At 37.2% G+C, this 21,556-nt stretch overlaps 1 protein-coding gene across 4 annotated transcripts; it reads left to right on the top strand.

Annotated features, from left to right (window-relative positions):
• Positions 1–4,672: 4,672 nt before the first annotated feature.
• On the top strand, positions 4,673–21,331 carry SPATA22 (spermatogenesis associated 22). Of its 4 annotated transcripts, none has more exons than XM_086359639.1 (10): positions 4,673–4,786; positions 5,479–5,557; positions 6,122–6,239; positions 7,298–7,426; positions 10,923–10,983; positions 11,116–11,211; positions 12,623–12,965; positions 13,966–14,098; positions 16,516–16,613; positions 21,007–21,331. In XM_086359639.1, exons 3-10 carry the CDS (start codon positions 6,197–6,199, stop codon positions 21,196–21,198), a joined length of 1,095 nt encoding a protein of 364 aa, XP_086215765.1. In that variant the 5' UTR covers positions 4,673–4,786; positions 5,479–5,557; positions 6,122–6,196; the 3' UTR covers positions 21,199–21,331. The 4 variants fall into 4 exon arrangements, with proteins under 4 accessions (XP_086215765.1, XP_086215764.1, XP_086215763.1 ...); XM_086359638.1 differs by having other exon boundaries at positions 4,673–4,761; XM_086359637.1 differs by lacking the exon at positions 5,479–5,557.
• Positions 21,332–21,556: the final 225 nt, after the last annotated feature.

Consider the following 21,556-nt stretch of genomic DNA (forward strand, 5'->3'; position numbering starts at 1 on the left):
CCTCATTTTTGGGGCATCATCTGTGCTTTGGAAAGTATGGCCAACCCACTCAGGTGCCACAGGCCCATCCGCTGGATGAGTGGTCAAGCTGAGCAGGGTCATGGTTTCCCTTACAACATTTAGGACACTTCAACACATCAGCTATCAGTGTGTAGAACTAGTAAGGCATCAAATAAGCCACCACAAAAGTAGGAAGAGTGATAATGACAGGGAGTGAGGAGTGCGCAATCACAGTGCCTACTTGGCAAGTGCTCACTGGCAACACTGGAGTGAGCGGACAGATGCAAGCCTTGGTCAGCCTGTGCTCAGACTGGAACTTGTTACCACCATATAACTTTAGGCAAAGTTACCACCAGCTCTGCACCTCCATACACAGTGTGCAGTATAAACTATGTGGACTTCTTGTGACAAAGGACCTAGAATTCTAAATAGTGAATTAAAATACTGAACCTACTACCATATTTCATTGACTATGCCAAAGCCTTTGACTGTGTGGATCACAATAAACTGTGGAAAATTCTGAAAGAGATGGGAATACCAGACCACCTAATCTGCCTCTTGAGAAACCTGTATGCAGGTTAGGAAGCAACAGTTAGAACTGGACATGAAACAACAGACTGGTTCCAAATAGGAAAAGGAGTACGTCAAGACTGTATATTGTCACCCTGCTTATTTAACTTATATGCAGAGTACATCATGAGAAACGCTGGGCTGGAAGAAGCACAAGCTGGAATCAAGATTGCCGGGAGAAATTATCAATAACCTCAGATATGCAGATGACACCACCCTTATGGCAGAAAGTGAAGAGGAACTAAAGAGCCTCTTGATGAAAGTGAAAGAGGAGAGTGAAAAAGTTGGCTTAAAGCTCAACATTCAGAAAACGAAGATCATGGCATCCAGTCCCATCACTTCATGGCAAGTAGATGGGGAAACAGTGGAAACAGTGTCAGACTTTATTTTTTTGGGCTCCAAAATCACTGCAGATGGTGATTGCAGCCATGAAATTAAAAGACGCTTACTCTTTAGAAGGAAAGTTATGACCAACCTAGACAGCATATTAAAAAGCAGAGACATTACTTTGTCAACAAAGGTCCGTCTAGTCAAGGCTATGGTTTTTCCAGTGGTCACGTATGGATGTGAGAGTTGGACTATAAAGAAAGCTGAGTGCCGAAGAATTGATGCTTTTGAACTGTGGTGTTGGAGAAGACTCTTGAGAGTCCCTTGGACTGTAAGGAGATCCACCCAGTCCATCCTAAAGGAGATCAGTCCAGGGTATTCATTGGAAGGACTGATGTTGAAGCTGAAACTCCAATACTTTGGCCATCTGATGTGAAGAGCTGACTGATTTGAAAAGACCCTGATGCTGGGAAAGATTGACGGCAAGAGGAGAAGGGGATGACAGAGGATGAGATGGTTGGATGGCATCACCGACTTGATGGACATGGGTTTGGGTGGATTCTGGGAATTGGTGATGGACAGGGAGGCCTGGCGTACTGCGGTTCAGGGGGTCGCAAAGAGTCGGACACGACTGAGCGACTGAACTGAACTGAACTGAACTACCATATTATTAAGCTGACTCATGTAATTTTTTGGAGATTATAAATCACACTGGGTTTTTTTTATCCATTCTTTCAGAAAGCTTTCTCATGGTTAGAGACACAAGAACCAAATTAAAGATGACTGGGTCTTAAGTTACTTTGAAACAAGACTTTTTGGAAACACACTTTAATTTCTTTCTCATGAAGTTATTAGTAATTCTGTGTCAACTTTCTTAGGGATCTTCCTCACTTTTTGCCTCTATACTAAAAGACAAACAACTATTAGTAATTTTCAAGACATTGTAATGCCTGAAAATGTCTTGAGACATGCTCTATATACTAACCAGATTATATGAGTTTATACCGACACAGCCTAATTTACTGGCAGCAGAGACTCTCCACTGGAATGTGTTACTCATGAAGGGGTCTTATTAGGGGAAACTATGCAGAATACTGTACTAAGATGATTACATTCTTTTGGAGAAATGAGTCTGAGCCATATCCGATTTGATTTCATGCTCAAACACCCAGAAAGTCAAATATGTTCAAGTACTGAAAACATTATGTACTAGTGATGGGAGATCGTTCAGAAGGAGTACCACAAGAGTGATTCCTCACAACTACAGAGTAGTTTAATTTAAAAGGTTTTAGCCATCTGTTTTCTCAGTTTATTCACATATCCACTTTAGGTGATAGGAAGGGTTAGCAGTTGACATCCCCAGTGCAGTGGTAAGAGAAAAAAAAGACTAATTTGGTTAAGTTGCTGAGTTTCTAGGAGAAAACCAGGCCTTGGATCCAAGTTTTCTGAATCCAAGTCGAGTGTTTTTCACAGAACAATAGGGTGTTCCCTGTTATTTTTGGCTTTCCCCAAAATTCTAATTTTGCTCTTTCCAAATTCACATAAACAGTTACAACAGTGCTCAGGAAACAAACAAGCTTACAAACAAAACACATGATGGAAATAGAAAATGTGAATGATTCAAAATAGTTAATAAACCAATACCTGTTTTCTTCCTTTAAGAGATTATAATCCAGAGACAGAAAAAGCATAACAATAAAATTAACATGCACACATTGAAATTACTGTTCTAATTTCAGATAAAAAACCCCTGTAGCTTTTGATTTTTCTGTCCACATCCATGTACACTGAACACTTCAGTGCAGAGATGCAGAAAACAAGCATAAATGTAAACGATGATCGTATTATTTAGTTACTTTGGTTTCAAGAGCAGTAACTGGTAAATTATTAACACTCGATTATGTTTTGTTTCTCTTCTGCCAGTTTCTGGTTAGTTCTGTCCTTTGCCCCAGTCTCTCTGGAAATGCTGCTTCAGCTATGTACTTGTAGCTGGCACAAATGACTTGCATTTTGAGGCTTGTTTTATGGAATTTTAACAGATCAACACTCTGAAGCACATCTAACATTCATAAAGTTTCCTTTACATGTCAAAATGAATAACTTTTTTTGAGAGTTAACGAATTGTAGTAATTCTGTCCTATGCTTACCTTGTTTATTGTGTACAGAGTTTGTCTTCTGTGGAAAGCTTTATTAGAAAAAAAAGGAGAGCATTTCCTTAGAACTAGAGCAACAGAGGCTTTTCGTACTCTTATACCAAGTTAACTTCCGAAAGATTTTTAACTCCCTGTTTCCCAAAGCACTCTAAATATCTGAACCCTACAAAAACTACAAATTTTTATTAGTCTAGTTCTTTTTGAGAAATTCAGAGAACTGATAGTATACAAACTGAGACTCTTTTTAGCTGTCACTATCTCACAATAAGGTTGAATATTTATCATCTGGTCTCAATCTACCTCTAATCCTATCTCCTAATATTTTCTTTGACCTAATCTTCAAAGAAACTACTAATATATCTCATGGTCTCATACTCTTGTGAAGTGAAAGTCACTCAGTCTGGAAGTCTTTCCTGATAGCTCAATCGGTAAAGAATCCACCTGCAACATGGGAGACCCTGTTTCGATCCCTGGGTTGGGAAGATCCCCTGGAGAGGGGAACGGCTACCCACTCCAGTATTCTGGCCTAGAGAATTCCATGGACTGTATATACAGTCCACGGGGTCTCAAAGAGTCGGACAGGACTGAGTGACTTTCACTCATACTCTTAGGACTTTACTAACAACCTTCCCTTCATCTCTGGGTGCCTCTGCACTCCTTCCCTTCATCTCCCTTAGTATCCAAATGGTCAGAAGACAGGGTAACAGCAAAACATGGTCTTTGAACCCAGACAGAAGTAGAATTATTATTCCTGGTCTCCAGTAAGTACTCAATAAATGGCAGCCACTGTTATTAAAAAGGGCTAACATTTACTGATCATTTACTGTGTGCCAGAACTGTGCATTTATTTTCTCTTTTAATATCTTCAGGGCAATTAAGTAAGTACTATCATTACTATTTTACTGAGGCAGGAAATGTAGGTTTAGAGGGGTTAACTTGTCCAAGATAAAAGGACCAGAGAGGGGCAGTCCAATAGCTGAGGGCCAGAGCCTGGGTCACTGCATCTGCCCTTTGTTCTCTGGGGTCCTGGATCTCTAAGGCATGTGCTGTTTCCCTTCCCAAGCTTGTGCAGCACTGGCCCTGCCTTCCTGAGCCGGGCTGTCTTCAAACCAGGCCTCAGCTCTCACAGCTTCCTGGCGATTCTAATGTCCCATCTGCTTGACCTTACTCTGAAACTCTGCCAGACCAAGCAAGACCCCTCTGACCCGGCTTTGAGGTCTATGGCCCTTGAGTTATTCTATTCTAGGCACACTTCAGGGAGCCACCAGCATCTCACAAACTGATGTCTAGAACTTAAAAAATGACCTCGGGGTGTGGGAACGGGGTTGGTGACCAGCCCTGGGCCCAACTTCCAGACGAAGCTGGGGTGAAGACTGGCTGAGCACCACAGGCAACCAGAAAAGGCTTGTCCCTCTATGGGTGAAAATCTAAAGAGGCAGAGCCTTCCCTATGCCGTGTACCCCACAGTGTGAGAACGCAAGGAGGGGCGCATTCATGTTTCCTTGCTCGTGTTTTTCCCTCCTTGTCCACCGACGTGATGACGCCACGTTACCGCGCAACCAGCTGATAGCCTCTGCGCCTGCGCCGAAGGGGGCGTGGCGAAGTGCGCATGCGCACAGAGCGAGTTACGAGGCTTTTTGGAGGCGGAAAGGAGGGTGCTGGTTGTTGACTGGAGGCTGGGCGACGGTTGACGGAGGCCAGGAACCTGAAGGTTAAAGTTACGCGTCGTGTTGGCAGTAAGGCCAAGCAGAGAAAGCCCTAGTTACCAAACAGCCCCCCTCCCGAGTCAGGAGAGATTGTTGGAAGAGAACATGAGCCATGACTGGAGCTTTGTGTTCTTCTCCACGAGGCGCCCGAGTAGGCCCGATGGCCTCGATCTGAGGCAGCGGTTTTTGGGGCGGGTGTGTACTTGGGTGTTTGCGCATTGAGCAAACTTTCTGCCCATCTATGTCACCACCTGCCAGAATATAATTAGGGTCCTGTTGTAAGCAGGGGTAGAGAATCCCTCAGGGTCTTCTGCCCCCGGGGCCGGTAGTCTACGGGAGGATGTGGCGCTTTTGTTTGCCTAAGTCTCAGTAACCGTAATAGTCCTTGCTGCCCCTTTTAGTTTTCAGGTGTGTTGCGTTGGTATTTCTGGGCTAGGAAAAGGTCGCTTAACTTCTATTTTGTTTCCTAGAATGGCGTCAGGAATATTCTCTAAAGGGCCTGCTATATCCAGGTTCAAGGCTAAGCTGTGGAAACAAAGCCGAGGCAGTCCCTAACCTCATGTTTCACAAATTTTATTTCTAAAAATGATAATTGATGCTATTTACCCCAGTATGATTTGCATTATTTCTCAGTAGTGTTCATGTCTCTCTGTCTCATGGGGTGGTCCTTGCGAGTGGAAGTGATCTTACTTAGGTTTAAATCTTAATTTTTCACAAAATAGGCAGGTGTGTATTAAAGTGAGATTGAAATATATGAGGCTGGACATGGAAAAAATTACAAAAGAAATCCTGTGGTAAAAGGTAAAAAACAGATCTTGTTTGACTTGGAATTACAGAAACAGAGTTGAAACTTATCATTACAATTATTCTGGATATTAAGTGAAGCCTTAGTCTTTGATATTGTATAATCCAGAGATCTCAAACTAATGACTAAAGCACATGATCTGCATGGTGTTTTAAAGTGAGACAACACATTCTCACATGGCTAGTTCAGTTGTGTATGTTTCCTCCCTGGCCTTGTAAGCATGTTTGCCAATATTGTGGTCCATTTTCCTCTATGTACATCTCATTCAGAGTTGTTCTCACGTTGGGTCCTTGATTCTGAAGTAAATTACGTAGACTCTGTGAAAATTCACATATGTTTAGGAAACAAGATTATAGCCACCCTAGTTTTAACTTCAAAACTAATTTGAAAGAATGTGTCATGTTTTACATTCTTACCTGGAAAGGGAAAGACTCTGTAGAGTGTTTATCAGGTTTGAAGTCATAGCTTTAAACCATAATTTCAGTAATTACTAGGCTGAGCACTTAATTTTGTTGTTGATACAATATGAGGTATCTGACTAAAACCTTCTTTCTTTGAAGGTTTCGTCAGACAACTTCATGTTTTAAGGTTGGAGTGCTGGAGAATAAAAATTAGAGACTTTGATATTGAAAGAAATGAAGAGAAACCTAAATGAAAATTCAACTCGAAGTACAGCAGGTATTGACTGACTTTTATTTTTAAAATTTCTGTAGTTTGTATGTAGCGTATATACATTGTGTATATATATATAGCCTATATAGATACAACTTTTTGTGTGTGTATATATATATATATATATAGTTTGTATAACATATAGATAGAACACTTTGGAAGGAACTTTTAAAAATAATGAACATATAGTCTAGCCTCTTTTTAGGTCGAAGGAAATAACTTAAGACAAAACACTTATTGGCTTAGGTGTAAGTAAAATCAGGTGTTTCTGGATTTGCTCTTGGATTTTCTCTTTCCTGGATTTGCTCTGGATTATTTCTTGGATTTGCTCTTTAAAACCCTGTGTGATTGATTTGTTTTGTGCTTATTTGAAATATTTATGTGCCAGGGAGATTGTGTATATTACCATCACTCTAAGTCATTCTCAAGAATGATCCATAGAAAATATATATTACAGACCCCTGGAGTTCTTGGTGAAATTGCAGAGTTTTGACTTCCAAAGCAAATCTACTGAAATAAAATTTATGAGAGTGGGGTCTAGGAACTGGAATGCTAAGCATAATTACAGATAAATCTTAGTCAAACTAAAGTGAAAGAACCATGGCCTTAAAGGGTCTGCTACTATAGTCAGAGAGTGATTAGGATTTTGGAAAGCATAGGTCAAATTTTGGTTCTCCTTTACCTCTATTGTACTCAAAGGGTTCCTTCCAGTTGATATGGTGATAAGCAAGCACAGGAGAGAAGTAAACAAAGCAAAAAGTGGGTTTGGAAAGGGTTGGGGGATGAGGAAGGAGATGCAAATTACTGCCAAATAAGAGGAATTAAGGTGATGGTAACATAGAACAAGAAGGGATTTTTTAGAGAGACAGATAAGGCTATTTTGGATCTTTAAAAGAGTATAAAAAGAAATCCAAATCTATATAAATATATCTGTAATGAATATAAAAGTAACATATAGAAATAGACAAATTCAAATAGTATATTATTATATACTAATAATTATTCTATAACTAGGTCTGATTGTTTGCCTATTGTGTACTAATTTTTTGGTACTTTGAATTTAGGCTGTTTGCCTGTACCATTATTCAATCAGAAAAAGAGGAATAGACAGCCATTAACATCCAATCCATGTACAAATGATCCAGGTATCAGTAATGCTTCTGACAATTATGATTTCCCTCCTCTACCATCAGGTAAGAAAATAAAGTGAAAATTCTCAGTAAATAAGAGGATTATAGAAAATGGCAATTTCTACTGTATTATAATGGAAACAGAAAGAAAGTGTATTTTTTTCTTCTTTCCACTATCCAGTTATAGGGATTACTTGGCTCTTTCTGAGCATTCCAGCACAACAGTTAGAGTTTCCTTGTTTACAAGGGTGACTTAGCATTTAAATGGGGTATCTTAAATCTGGAGCCTTTGTTCTAGTGAAGTAGTAACTTATACTGGAAAGAGTTTTTTTTTCCTATTACAAAACACATACAGATATTATGACTTAAACATTTGGTGGTAAAGAATGGAGAAACTCAAGTTGCTTCAGGAATAAGGATATGAATGGGAACACAGGAAAAATGGAAGAAAATAGAACTTAAGAAGGTAGAAGCCAAGGAATTTCTTGTGCTTGACCCTAGTCTTTTTTTCTCTTCGTACGTAATTTTTGCTTTGTTTCATTTGTTGACTTTTCACTGTTTGATCCAACTGGCTTCCTTTTAGCGTCCACTGGTATGTGAACTAAGTTGCCTTTTCTGGGTGTTGACATAGCCTTTTAGTTCTAGTTCTCAGAGCCCATGGTTGGCTGCCCTCTGTTTCTCTTGATTCAAATTCTAGAGACTGTGAGCCTTGCTTCAACTCATGTTTTTAAAAGGTCACTGAAATCATTTTTTTTAAATTAATTTTAATTGGAGGCTAATTACTTTACAATATTGTACTGGTTTTTGCCATACATTGACATGAATCAGCCACGTACATGTGTTCCCCATCCTGAACCCCCCTCCCACCTCCCTCCCCATCCTATCCCTCCCACCTCCCTCCCCATCCCATCCCTCAGGGTCATCCAGTGCACCAGCCCTGAGCACCCTGTGTCATGCATCAAACCTGGACTGGTGATCTATTTCACATATGGTAGTATACATGTTTCAATGCTATTCTCTCAAATCATCCCACCCCCACCTCCCACATAGTCCAAAAGTCTGTTTAGCTGTCTCGCATATAGGTTCATTGTTACCATCTTTCTAGATTCCATATATATGTGTTAATATACTGTGTTGGTGTTTTTCTTTCTGACTTCACTCTGTATAATAGGCTCCAGTTTCATCCACCTTATTAGAACTGATTCAAATGCATTCTTTTTGATAGCCAAGTAATATTCCATTGTGTATATGTACCACAGCTTTCTTATCCATTCATCTGCCAACGGACATCTAGGTTGCTTCCATGTCCTGGCTGTTGTAAACAGTGCTGCAATGAACATTGAGCTACACGTGTCTCTTTCATTTCTGGTTTCCTCGGTGTGTATGACCAGCAGTGGGATTGCTGGGTCATATGGCAGTTCTGTTTCCAGTTTTTTAAGGAATCTTCACACTGTTCTCCTTAGTGGTTGTACTAGTTTGCATTCCTACCAACAGTGTAAGAGGGTTCCCTTTTCTCCACACCCTCTCCAGCATTTATTGTTTGTAGACTTTTGGATAGCAGCCATTCTGACCAGCATGAGATGGTACCTCATTGTGGTTATGATTTGCATTTCTCCGATGAGTGATGTTGAGCATTTTTTCATGTGTTTGTTAGCCATCTGTATGTCTTCTTTGGAGAAATGTCTGTTTAGTTCTTTGGCCCATTTTTTGATTGGGTCGTTTATTTTTCTGTAATTGAGCTGCAGGAGCTGCTTGTATATTTTTGAGATTAATTCTTTGTCAGTTGCTTCATTTGCTATTGTTTTCTCCCATTCTGAAGGCTGTCTTTTCACCTTGCTTATAGTTCATTGTGCAAAAGCTTTTAAGTTTAATTAGATCCCATTTTGGAGAAGGCAGTGGCACCCCACTCCAGTACTCTTGCCTGGAAAATCCCATGGACGGAGGAGCCTGGTAGGCTGCAGTCCATGGGGTGGCTAAGAGTCGGACACGACTTCACTTTCACTTTCACTTTTCACTTTCATGCATTGGAGAAGGAAATGGCAACCCACTCCAGTGTTCTTGCCTGGAGAATCCCAGGGACGGGGGAGCCTGGTGGGCTGTCATCTCTGGGGTCGCACAGAGTCGGACATGACTGAAGCGACTTAGCAGCAGCAGATCCCATTTGTTTATTTTTGCTTTTATTTCTATTACTCTGGGAGGTGGATCATAGAGGATCTTGCTGTGACTTATGTCAGAGAGTGTTTTGCCTATGTTTTCCTCTAGGAGTTTTATAGTTTCTGGTCTTACATTTAGATCTTTAATCCATTTTGAGTTTATTTTTGTGTATGGTGTTAGAGTGTTCTAGTTTCATTCTTTAATTTAACCTTATGGTTAGGCCTCTCATCTCTGAAATAATTAGCTGTGGTGGTTTGTCCTGGGAGATCTTAATGTTTACTTACTTTTTACTTCTGTTTGGAAGAAGGCATGGACAGTCAGATATTCTGAAATATACTTGGTACCTGCTGGTTATATACATTTACATTTTGCGGCAGCACATTTAAAATGCTTTAACAGGATTTTCTGCAACTAGAATTTAAAAATCCTTTAATATATATATGTCAGTACTTATTAATTTCATCCAGTGTGCAACAGTAGACCTTAATCTAATTTTAAATCTATAGTTATTTTGTTTTCTTCCACATTTGAGGAATTGAAAGTATGAATTTCATATTATTCTCATTTTTATAGATAAAAGGTTAAAAAATTCTTGTGGATATGTGAAAGTGGGCATTTATCTGGTAATCTGCTGCTATTTAAAAAAATTCTCCTCTATTTAAAATATTTTATAAGTAGCATGAATGACAGATGATCTTGAAAAATAACCATTTGAGTTGCTCCATAGGTAAATGTACATAATCCTGAAGTACTGAACTTTTCAAGCTCTGACCAGGATTACTATCTGTCAGAGATACAACAAAATATCTTATCATGGGTAAGAGAGAGGACTAGATCAATGTTTTTCAATTTTTCTTCTTGATCCATTAATAGTTTAGGAAATAACCAATCTTTAAAAAAAATAAATAGAATGGAATAGAGTAAAATGGAAAATGTCAGAGTGTATATACATAGTAAGTAAGAAAAAGAATAGATGGTAAATTTGCTATATTCTCTCTCAAATACACACAGGCACTCACATACACACACACACACATGCTATGTGTGTATATTTTCTGGGTTTTGATGTATTTCTTGCTGTTGGGTTGGGATTAAGAAACACTGATTACACTGAAATTTATGTTACAAAGTGTAAGATACTTTACTAGGATTGACTGTGGAAGATATACAGATTAAATACCTTGCTTGGAATACAGTGGGAAAGGGAGATATCTAAAAAAATTAGTAAGACACACTGTGACTAATTCCACAACAAAGTACTTTTAAAGAACATGTCCACATATTCAAGTTTTTTTCTCCTTCAGGCTTTCGGTTGCCTCCCCCACATACTAATTAAATATGAAACAATTATTTCCCCCAAACACTACCTAACTTACCCTTACCTGTGTTACTTATATCTTTTGAGATTGGGCCTGGGAAGCTGTGAATCCGGAGTTGCCTCCTTTAACAAAAACAGTGAACACGGGGTATGTGAAAAAAATGTGTACCAGTAAATGCATGTGTCTGTTACTGATTGATGTTAGTCTTCTGTGTATATTTTATATTTCTCAATTGGGGAACAAATTATTAGTAGTTAATAAGATATATTTCCTTGAAAGGCAAATACCACATTCAGTTTCTAATTCCCTGAGAAGTCAAGATTCTCTATCTAAACCTATTCAATCAAATGCTGGGAGCAGCAAGAGTGATTGGAGGTGAGTCTACTTAAGATTTTTCTTATTCTGTTTCTTCTTCTCCATCCCATCTCCTCCTTTACTCCCTCTCTCCTCCTCTATCTTTTCTTCCTTTCTTAAACAGAATTGACATTTAGGAAATTTCTATACTTAATAACTAACTATAGTGATACTAGCTATGTTTTATGAAAGAAGAGAACATGCCATATAAAACTTTAAAAATAGGCAAATTTGGCATTGATTATATTTCCAAAGAATACTTCATGTTATAATGAAATTTCTTTAAATATTTATCACCATGAATTTATGATTTTGTCATTAATGTCTAATTGACAATAGGTAAAGAGTCAAGACTAACTGTATCTAAATGTTGGATATATTTAGAAATTGAGAACCAAATAGAATGCTCAATCTTACCCTAGTAAGATAGTCAGCTTCAAGGTAAATAGGATGGAATTAAGAAAGAAAGATGGAGCATGAAATGCATAAGCATCTGTTAAGATGGTGAGGGCCCTTGTCAAAGGTATCCAAGTTTAATGTCTAAATAATGTGAAAAAATGAATAGATAGAAAAAGGACATGGATTGTTTTTTAGATTGGACTTTAGTATTCTTGGTTAAGTGGTAACTACTGAAATCGTTTTGGATTATTTTCCTTAACAAGGTTGGGTTGCATTGTTTGCCCTCTTGTAGTACTTGTGGTATTTTTAGGAAAATTACTCAGAAATAGATATTTGTGACTTAGGTTAGTTTTTTCCCTGTGGAACTTTTACCTAGCCTGCTCTGAAATTATACTTTTAATTTTAGCCTCATTAGCATCACGTTCTGATTGGCAGGTACAACTCACTTAAGTTAATGTAGCTAGTAAAATGCTGAAATAAATTCGTAAGTAAGACTTCTAAGCTATTAAGTAAAAGTACAAAATTTCTAATCAGACGGCAATCCACCCTGCCTATGTCTATTTTCTTTGTGATTTAAAATCACTGACAAGCCATAGTTTAACTTTTGAAAAATTTATTTTGTAGAAAATTTAAAAATAAATGTACAAAAAAGGAAGCAAACATACTCAAAATCTTACTGCACTGAAAAAAAATCTTTCTACTTACATATTCTTGTATAGTTTAAAAATAAATTCTTTGGCACTTGACTTTGAGTTGGGTTCTCTGGGTTTTGGATTGTCAGTAACTTGCTATGTGACTTTGGCAAGTTACTTCCTCCTTAAGATTCTGTTTGCTCACCTGAAAAGAGAGGCTTAATATATTTTAGGGTTGCTGTGATGATGTGTTTAGAATATCTAACTGGTCAGTAGTTGCAAAGTAGTTACAAAGTAGTACAAATTACCATATAAATGCAAATTAAATAATAATTTTCTTTTAGTTAAGAAAAAGTATATAGAAACAAAACTGATACCAATTTTTAAAAATACTATTACAGCTACAGAGATGGCAACAAAAATACCAGTTTAAAAACTTGGGATAAAAATGATTTTAGGCCTCAGTGCAAAAGAAGAAATCTAATGACAAATAATGGAATGAATTCAGGTCCAATTAATTTGGGAGCTCAACAGCAGAAACAATTAAGAGTATCTGAATCTACTAACTTACCTAACCACAGAGAAAGTGAAGCACTCAGACAGACAAAGTCATCAGAAATACCTGGCTCCACAATGAGAAGTCTAGACAAAAACAGCACATTGCAGGCATTTAAGCCCAATTTTCAACAAAATCAATTTAAGAAAAAAATGTTGGATGGTTTTCAAGAAGTAAACACCCTCAAGGTAAACTTGTCAATATTACTTGCATTTTTGTATTTCAATTAAAAAATGTGAGATAAATATTTAGAAAGTTACAGAGATAAGAGCATTTGAAATCATTCCCATGTCATACATTACTGGATTAGCACAAATAGCCAGTTCTACTGGAGTAGATGATGTTTTTATCCAGTATATTTTCTTAAAGGTTGTGAATGGCTGCTCTATAAATAAATGTAATTTTGTTGTGCCCATGAGAGGATGTGACCTCAGGGTCTTCCTACTCCACAATCTTGGCCATCCTGCTCTTAATTGATTTTTTAAAATGCCAAAACATTCCTATCTCAAGGCCTTTACACTCACTATTCCCTTATTCCTCTGTCAACAGCCTATTTAAAATAATAATCCCTGTCTCTTGTTATCCTTTTATCCTGTTTTTTAAAAATGCACAGAATATATCAATTTCTGACATTCTATTATATCTTTATTAATCTTCTGAATCCCCTATTAGACTGTAAAATCTGTGAAGGTAGATAGGTTGTCTATCTTTAGTATTGTTTCCTCATTAGCTATGTCTGGCACATGGTAGGTGCCAATAACTGCTTTTGGAATGAATGAATAAACGTGTCTGGATTCCCTCAGTGTGAGCACGTTAGGGAGAGAAATTGTATTTGACTTACCTGTGTTTGTCACAGAATTGGCACAAGATACTTTAAAAATATTTAAAGAATCAACAAATGAATGAGTAAATGAATGCTCATGTAAAATAAGAGGTAAAAAGAAAAAATCTTCTTAATTATCTCCAAATGTATTCTAGTTTCTTCTCCTTTATAAAGTACTAATGATGCTTTTAATTTAGGGGAGTAACTGTACTAAAATCTTCAGTAGTTCTTTTTTACATATTTTACATAGTATATTAACATATTTTGCACTTTTGCCTGTTATATGGACCTAGAATCTTTACATAGAAAGTGAATGAATATGATGAAAAAAATGACAGGTTTTTCTGCTGCTGTGTTTTTTTCAGAAGGAAGCCTCATCATATCAGTTAAAGCTTAGGGAAAAAGATAATTCTTTAAGAATTATATCTGCAGTTATTGAAAGCATGAAGTACTGGCGTGAACATGTACAGAAAACTGTACTTCTTTTTGAAATATTAGGTAGGTGTACTACTTCAAAAATACTTCAGTTATATCATTTGGACAATCATTTTGAATGATTACTAGGAATACCTAGGGGTTCTTAAAGAAAAATAAAACTTTACAAAAGGAGATGATGGTTTTTTAGGATTTTCTTCAGTTCTGGTGTCTTCATTGATTTGTGTGACTTAAGATGAACTTGGTTATTCATGCTAGTATTATTCTAATTTGTAATGTTAAAACTGGAAAGAGTCTTACAAGTAATCTAGCTCAACCCTTGAAGTAGGTGAGGAAATGAGGCAAATAATTAAAATAGACTTGACTAAAAATTACTAAGTTAGCAGCAAAAATAAATGTAGGGACCAAGTCTCCTTATTCTCAAAGTATTCTTTCTACTGTATTACCCTAAATCCAGTAGCAATTTCTGTGTAAGTTAAATTATAAATTACATATCCTAAAAGAACATTTGCGAAGAATCCTTGATTGATATGAGTAAACACCCAACAATTAACTTATCCCTATGGTTTTCTGAATTAATATTCAAAAGGGAGGAGAGTTTTATAGAATGTTTCTGGAATTTAATTTTACTTAGAATAAAGAGATAAACAACAAGTAGAGATTCAAAACATTTCTTTCCATAGTTTAAATAAAATATTCAATTTAATTTAAATTATGAAATATTTTAAGCATACAGAAAAGTACAGAGACTATAATAAATATCCACATATCTTATCTTATAGATATGTTTGAACACCCCATCTGTTTTTATTCTTCTCTAGATACAGTCACTATGGTATCTTGCCTTTCCATGCTTTTATAATTTTGCTCTGTACATCTCATTTCATAAATTTATATGTATTTATTTACTGTTTTTGTGTGTTTTAAACTGTAGAGTTTACATTTTCATCTGGCATTATGTTTTTGAGATTTAACCATCTTTCTGTCCTGTCACAGTGTTAGCTTCATTCTGAGGCTCCAGTTATGGTCTTTCCAGCAGCTTCTGACTCTTCCCTTATGATATTAAGAGGATTATCAAAGTTCTCTATACCATACATTCTTCTTTACACCACATCGTCACATTCTTTGATAGTTTCTTCTGGTTGCTCTTTTCCAGAAACTAGCAAATGACCCTTTGCACATCAACGTTTCTGACTGGGCAGCAAGACTCTCACTGTGACTCTGAACTCTGTAGCTGGGGAAGGGGATACCCAGACTGGCTTACATTAGTCTCAGGTCACTCCTGGGTCTGGAGGTGGGGACACATCTAATCCAAATCATATAGCTAAGAATGGCATAGGGGAAATTTCCTAAAAGAAAATCTGGGTATTACTAGGGGAAGTGGAGATTGACCTCAAAACAACAAGTGTTTACTATCAGTACCCAATAGATGGCTATTAAAGGAATGAATAGTGGTCTCACTTGATAGTGACTAGGAAATGGCAGCCCACTCCAGTACTCTTGCCTGGAGAATCCCATGGATGGAGGAGCCTGGTGGGCTACAGTCCTTGGGGTTGCAAAGAGTCGGACATGACTGAGCGACTTCACTCACTCACTCTTAAGATTAAGCTTGAATTATCATTTGAATTTTATAAATGAAACAAATTTGAAAGAGGTTTAGGTTTTTTCAGTTTAGTAAGTTGAAGAGCTGAGACTCAATTGCATGACTTCTGATTCTAATTCAGTGTTTTTTCTTCATTAAATCATGATGTTTATGTATTATATGTGTGTATTTAATATGTGGACTTCCCTGGTGACTCAGACAGTAAAGAATCTGCCTGCAGTGCAGGAGACCTGGGTTCAATCCTTGGATCGGAAATATCCCCTGGAGAGGGAAATGGCAATCCACTCCAGTATTCTTGCCTGGAGAATTCTATGGACAGAAGAGCCTGGCAGGCTACAGTCTGTGGGGTCTCAAAGAGTTGGACATGACTGAGCAACTAACACACACACTGTATGTGTGTTATGTAGTATGTAGTAGATTAGTCTGAGGATGTATCCACTGCATCAAACACATTCACAAAACTTCAGGGATTTCCTGGTGGTCCAGTGGTTAAGACACCGTTCTTCTGCTGTATGGGCACAGGTTTGATCCCTGGTCAAGAAACTAGGATCCCGCATGCTACACAGCGTGGCCAAAAAACTAGAAATATAAAAACACACAGAAACAACAAAGGAGAAAATTTCAGATGGCCAATTATTGTCAGTTATATTTTTGTTTTATAGTCAGTTCCCGAGTTGGAGAGAGTCAGAAATTTTGTTTTCCTTAGAATAAAATGGTTTCAGAATATCTTTCCCTTTTAAAATGTTTTCTTATTATTGTATAAATAAAACTATGAGAGATTGGTATGGGAATAGTTAAATATCAACTTCTCTTTGTTAAATTTTATTTGTGTTTTACCAGCACTAATTTTTTCCCCCTCTATTTCAATGTTGCTTAGCTGTTCTCGACTCAGCTGTTAGACCTGGCCCATACTGTTCAAAGACTTTTCTTATGAGAGATGGGAAACATACTCTGCCATGTGTATTTTATGAAATAGTGAGTATTTGTTTTAAGTATTCTTTGCAAAGCCTATGCCAACAAAACTTAGAAATGCAGGCTATAATTTCACTGTAGTAGAAATTCTGTTAACTAGTAGTGCTTTTGACATTTTGTTTGGTTCAGTTCTGATGTTAAAATTGCTTATTTGCTCAACTGATACAGAGAGCTTACTATGTTATAGGGGCTATGCTAGATGCAGGGGTGCAAAGTGGAATATAAGTGGTAAATGGCCCTTTCTCTCAGAGTTTATAATCTCAGGTAGAGAGACAGACACATAAATATTACACTTACATAATAAGTGGTATGACAGAGATGTGTGCATGGTTCTATAGAAGTAGATAGGGAGGATAGGTGAGATCAGCAAAAGCTTTTTGAAGAATGTAGTAACCTATTTGACCTTAGATATATAAGGTCTAATAAATGAAGCCAAAGTGTTGGAAAGTAGGGGAAGAAGTGAGAGGAATGCATTCTAAACTGAGGGAGCAGCTCCTGTAAAGACATGAAGCACTGACAAAGCCTAGATTGTTCAGGAAACTGCAAACAGTTTACAATTACCAGGGTGTACGGTTAGTAAGTGACAGGGTAAGTTAAGGGTAGTCGTTCTGGGGGAAGACAGAAACAGTGGGCTGGGATGTAGGGAAGAGGCTTGGTAACAAAGGAGAATGGAAACCTTATACGACTTACATACTTTGTAAAAGAGTTTGGTATTAGATCTGAAATTGAGCTTAATTCTGAAATCTCACTTGGATTCCAGTTTGTACCCCACCATTCACTAGCTTTATGACCTTGAGTGAGTTGGTTACACTTCCTGTGCATCAGTTTTCTAATCAGTAAATTGAGACTAATTCCCACTTTGAAAGGTTGTTTTGGATATTAGGTTATAGAATATATGAATGCATAGCATCTAACACATAACAGATGACAAGAAATAGTAATTGAATGTTATTTTTAGAATATCTTTGATGCTCATTATTTTTCTCTAGTCTAAAAAGATTTTTGTTAAAGCATATCATATACAGAAAAGCTGTACAATTCTGTCAAGTTACCACAGAAGTGAACATAACCAAAGTTAAGAAACAGAACATTGCTTTCACCCTATGTTTCCTTGTGCCTGTTCTCATTCACTACCTCTGTTTTCTTTTTTTTTTTTTTAATTTTATTTTATTTTTAAACTTTACATAATTGTATTAGTTTTGCCAAATATAAAAATGAATCCATCACAGGTATACATGTGCTCCCCATCCTGAACCCTCCTCCCTCCTCCCTCCCCATACCATCCCTCTGGGTCATCCCAGCGCACCAGCCCCAAGCATCCAGTATCGTGCATCGAACCTGGACTGGCATCTCGTTTCATACATGATATTTTACATGTTTCAATGCCATTCTCCCAAATCTTCCCACCCTCTCCCTCTCCCACAGAGTCCATAAGACTGTTCCATACATCATTGTCTCTTTTGCTGTCTCGTACACAGGGTTATTGTTATCATCTTTCTAAATTCCATATATATGCGTTAGTATACTGTATTGGTGTTTTTCCTTCTGGCTTACTTCACTCTGTATAATAGGCTCCAGTTTCATCCACCTCATTAGAACTGATTGAAATGAATTCTTTTTAATGGCTGAGTAATACTCCATTGTGTATATGTACCATAGCTTTCTTATCCATTCATCTGCTGATGGACATCTAGGTTGCTTCCATGTCCTGGCTATTATAAACAGTGCTGCAATGAACATTGGGGTACACGTGTCTCTTTCCCTTCTGGTTTCCTCAGTGTGTATGCCCAGCAGTGGGATTGCTGGATCATAAGGCAGTTCTATTTTCAGTTTTTTAAGGAATCTCCACACTGTTCTCCATAGTGGCTGTACTAGTTTGCATTCCCACCAACAGTGTAAGAGGGTTCCCTTTTCTCCACACCCTCTCCAACATTTATTATTTGTAGACTTTTGGATCGCAGCCATTCTGACTGGTGTGAAATGGTACCTCATAGTGGTCTTGATTTGCATTTCTCTGATAATGAGTGATGTTGAGCATCTTTTCATGTGTTTGTTAGCCATCTGTATGTCTTCTTTGGAGAAATGTCTATTTAGTTCTTTGGCCCATTTTTTGATTGGGTCATTTATTTTTCTGGAGTTGAGCTGTAGGAGTTGCTTGTATATTTTTGAGATTAGTTGTTAGTTGCTTCATTTGCTATTATTTTCTCCCATTCTGAAGGCTGCCTTTTCACCTTGCTGATAGTTTCCTTTGATGTGCAGAAGCTTTTAAGGTTAATTAGGTCCCATTTGTTTATTTTTGCTTTTATTTCCAATATTCTGGGAGGTGGGTCATAGAGGATCCTGCTGTGATGTATGTCAGAGAGTGTTTTGCCTATGTTCTCCTCTAGGAGTTTTATAGTTTCTGGTCTTATGTTTAGATCTTTAATCCATTTTGAGTTTATTTTTGTGTATGGTGTTAGAAAGTGTTCTAGTTTCATTCTTTTACAAGTGGTTGACCAGATTTCCCAGCACCACTTGTTAAAGAGATTGTTTTTAATCCATTGTATATTCTTGCCTCCTTTGTCAAAGATAAGGTGTCCATATGTGCATGGATTTATCTCTGGGCTTTCTATTTTGTTCATTGATCTATATTTCTGTCTTTGTGCCAGTACCATACTGTCTTGATAACTGTGGCTTTGTAGTAGAGCCTGAAGTCAGGTAGGGTGATTCCTCCAGTTCCATTCTTCTTTCTCAAGATAGCTTTGGCTATTCGAGGTTTTTTGTATTTCCATACAAATTGTGAAATTATTTGTTCTAGCTCTGTGAAGAATACTGTTGGTAGCTTGATAGGGATTGCATTGAATCTATAAATTGCTTTGGGTAGTATACTCATTTTCACTCTATTGATTCTTCCAATCCATTGTTTTCTGCATTAAAGTAACAACTATTGTGACTTTTAATATCATAAGTTAATTCTGCTTGTTTTTGAACTTTCTATAAATAGTATCATATGATATGTCTGATTTTATGTCTGATCTCTTTCACTCAGTGAAATGTTGTAAGATTCAGCTATATTGTTGCATGTAGCTAAAGTTCATTTATTTATGTTTCTATGTGATACAAATATAGCACAATTTGATTTTCTATTCTACTGTTCATGGATGTCTTTTGGTGATTTCCAGTTTCTTTTGTTATTATGAGTAATACCCTGTGAACATTCTTGGTGTGCACATGCATGCCTTTCTATTGTGTATATACCTAGAAATAAAATTGCTGAATTGTAGTGCATGTATATGTTCTACATGGAGTTGTTGCCAAAGAAATTTCTAGAGGGTTATAAGAGTTTATGAACTCAATCAGCATAGGAGAGTTGTAGTTTTTCTTCATTCTTATCAACATTTAGTACTGTCAGTCTTCTAGCCATTCCAGTGGGTCAGTTTAGTGCTATCTCATTTCTCTCTAATTCCCTGGTGACTAATTGAGGTTCAGCACTTTTGTTGTTTACTGGCCAGTGAGATACATTCTTCTGACAAGTCTGTTCAGGCCTTTTATAATTTTTTTCTAATAAATTATTTGTCTGTTGATTTGTAGGAGTTTCTGAAAAATCTATTCTGAGTACAAGTTCTTTGTCTATTATGTGTATCGCAAATCTTCTCATACTCTGTGGTTTGACTGAGAGGTTTTGGAGCTGGCTTGTCTTTTCCTGGCTTATGAGTTCTATTAGGACATAGCTCTTTTGAATCTCCCAACCCTAAGCCTGGGGTGGGGGTGGTATGGTTCCAGAATCTCTTTTCTTTGGGGAACCTTGGACTCCATTTTTTCTCCTAGCCCTATAAACCCACAGAAGCTCTGCTCAGTTTATTAGACTCTTAAACTGCCTTGATTGTGATCAGCAGTTACCTCAGAGGGGGAAGGTATCCCCAGATATCAGGCCCATTCTGGACTTCTATCCTCCCCCTAGTTAGGGTCTCTGCAGTTCCTCACTGCCGTTGGTATCTCTCTGATGTCTGGGAGGATATTTTAAAATAATTATTCCATCCAGCTATTCTAATTGGTTTTAGTGGGAAAGTTGGTCTGAACTAGCTTGTCTGCCATCTACTGAAAGAGGAACTCTGGCAGTCTAATAGAAGTGAGTATTCATGTGCTGATATATTGGGAATTATTCAGTTGTTTAAGAAGAAGCAGCTCACTTGCTTGTAAGAAGCCCTACCCAAATGAAGGTCTTTCTTCTGTAACAGGGCATCCATTTATGCCTAGCTATTATGGTCTCGTCAGCAGGGGGGCCCTAAATGACATAAGGGAAGTAACAGTATTTTGTAGTGATTCGTATTTAGTTGATCATATTATTAGTTTAAAAAAATTTTAATTCAAACGGAGTAATAATTAACTTTATCGATATTTATTTTTTGAAAAACAGGATCGTGAACTTCCCAGACTGATTAGAGGCCGAGTTCATAGATGTGTTGGAAACTACGACCAGAAAAAGAATATTTTTAAATGTGTTTCTGTCAGACCAGCATCTGCTTCTGAACAAAAAACTTTCCAAGCATTTGTTAAAATTGTAGATGCTGAAATGAGATATTATACTAGTGTAATGAATGAAGTTTAAGTAGTGATGAAGGAAGCTTAAATAGTATAAATTAAGCATTTTTCTGTTATTGTTTAAATTATCATCTCCATGGTTTTTTGGCTACTGTTTTTGTGTTTCACTTGTTGAATTAAAATATTTAAATCCTTTTAAATGTGGGAAGAATTTTTGAAAAATAATTTTACTGTTTTTACAGAAGTGGTGGATTTGCTAAAGTTAAAAAACCATTTCAGATAAAAATGCTCAAAAGAATAGGAATAGGTAGATACTAACAATATGAGAAAATAATACATTTGAGTCAGACATTCCCACTGAAGTTAAGAACAAGACCAGGTGCCCACTGTCAGTACTGTTACTGAGCATTATACTGGAGTTGCTA

Source organism: Bos grunniens, chromosome 19, assembly GCF_055505025.1.
Source record: "Bos grunniens cultivar Pamir isolate PY7600 chromosome 19, Bosgru_T2T1.0, whole genome shotgun sequence".
Classification (NCBI taxonomy): domain Eukaryota; kingdom Metazoa; phylum Chordata; class Mammalia; order Artiodactyla; family Bovidae; genus Bos; species Bos grunniens.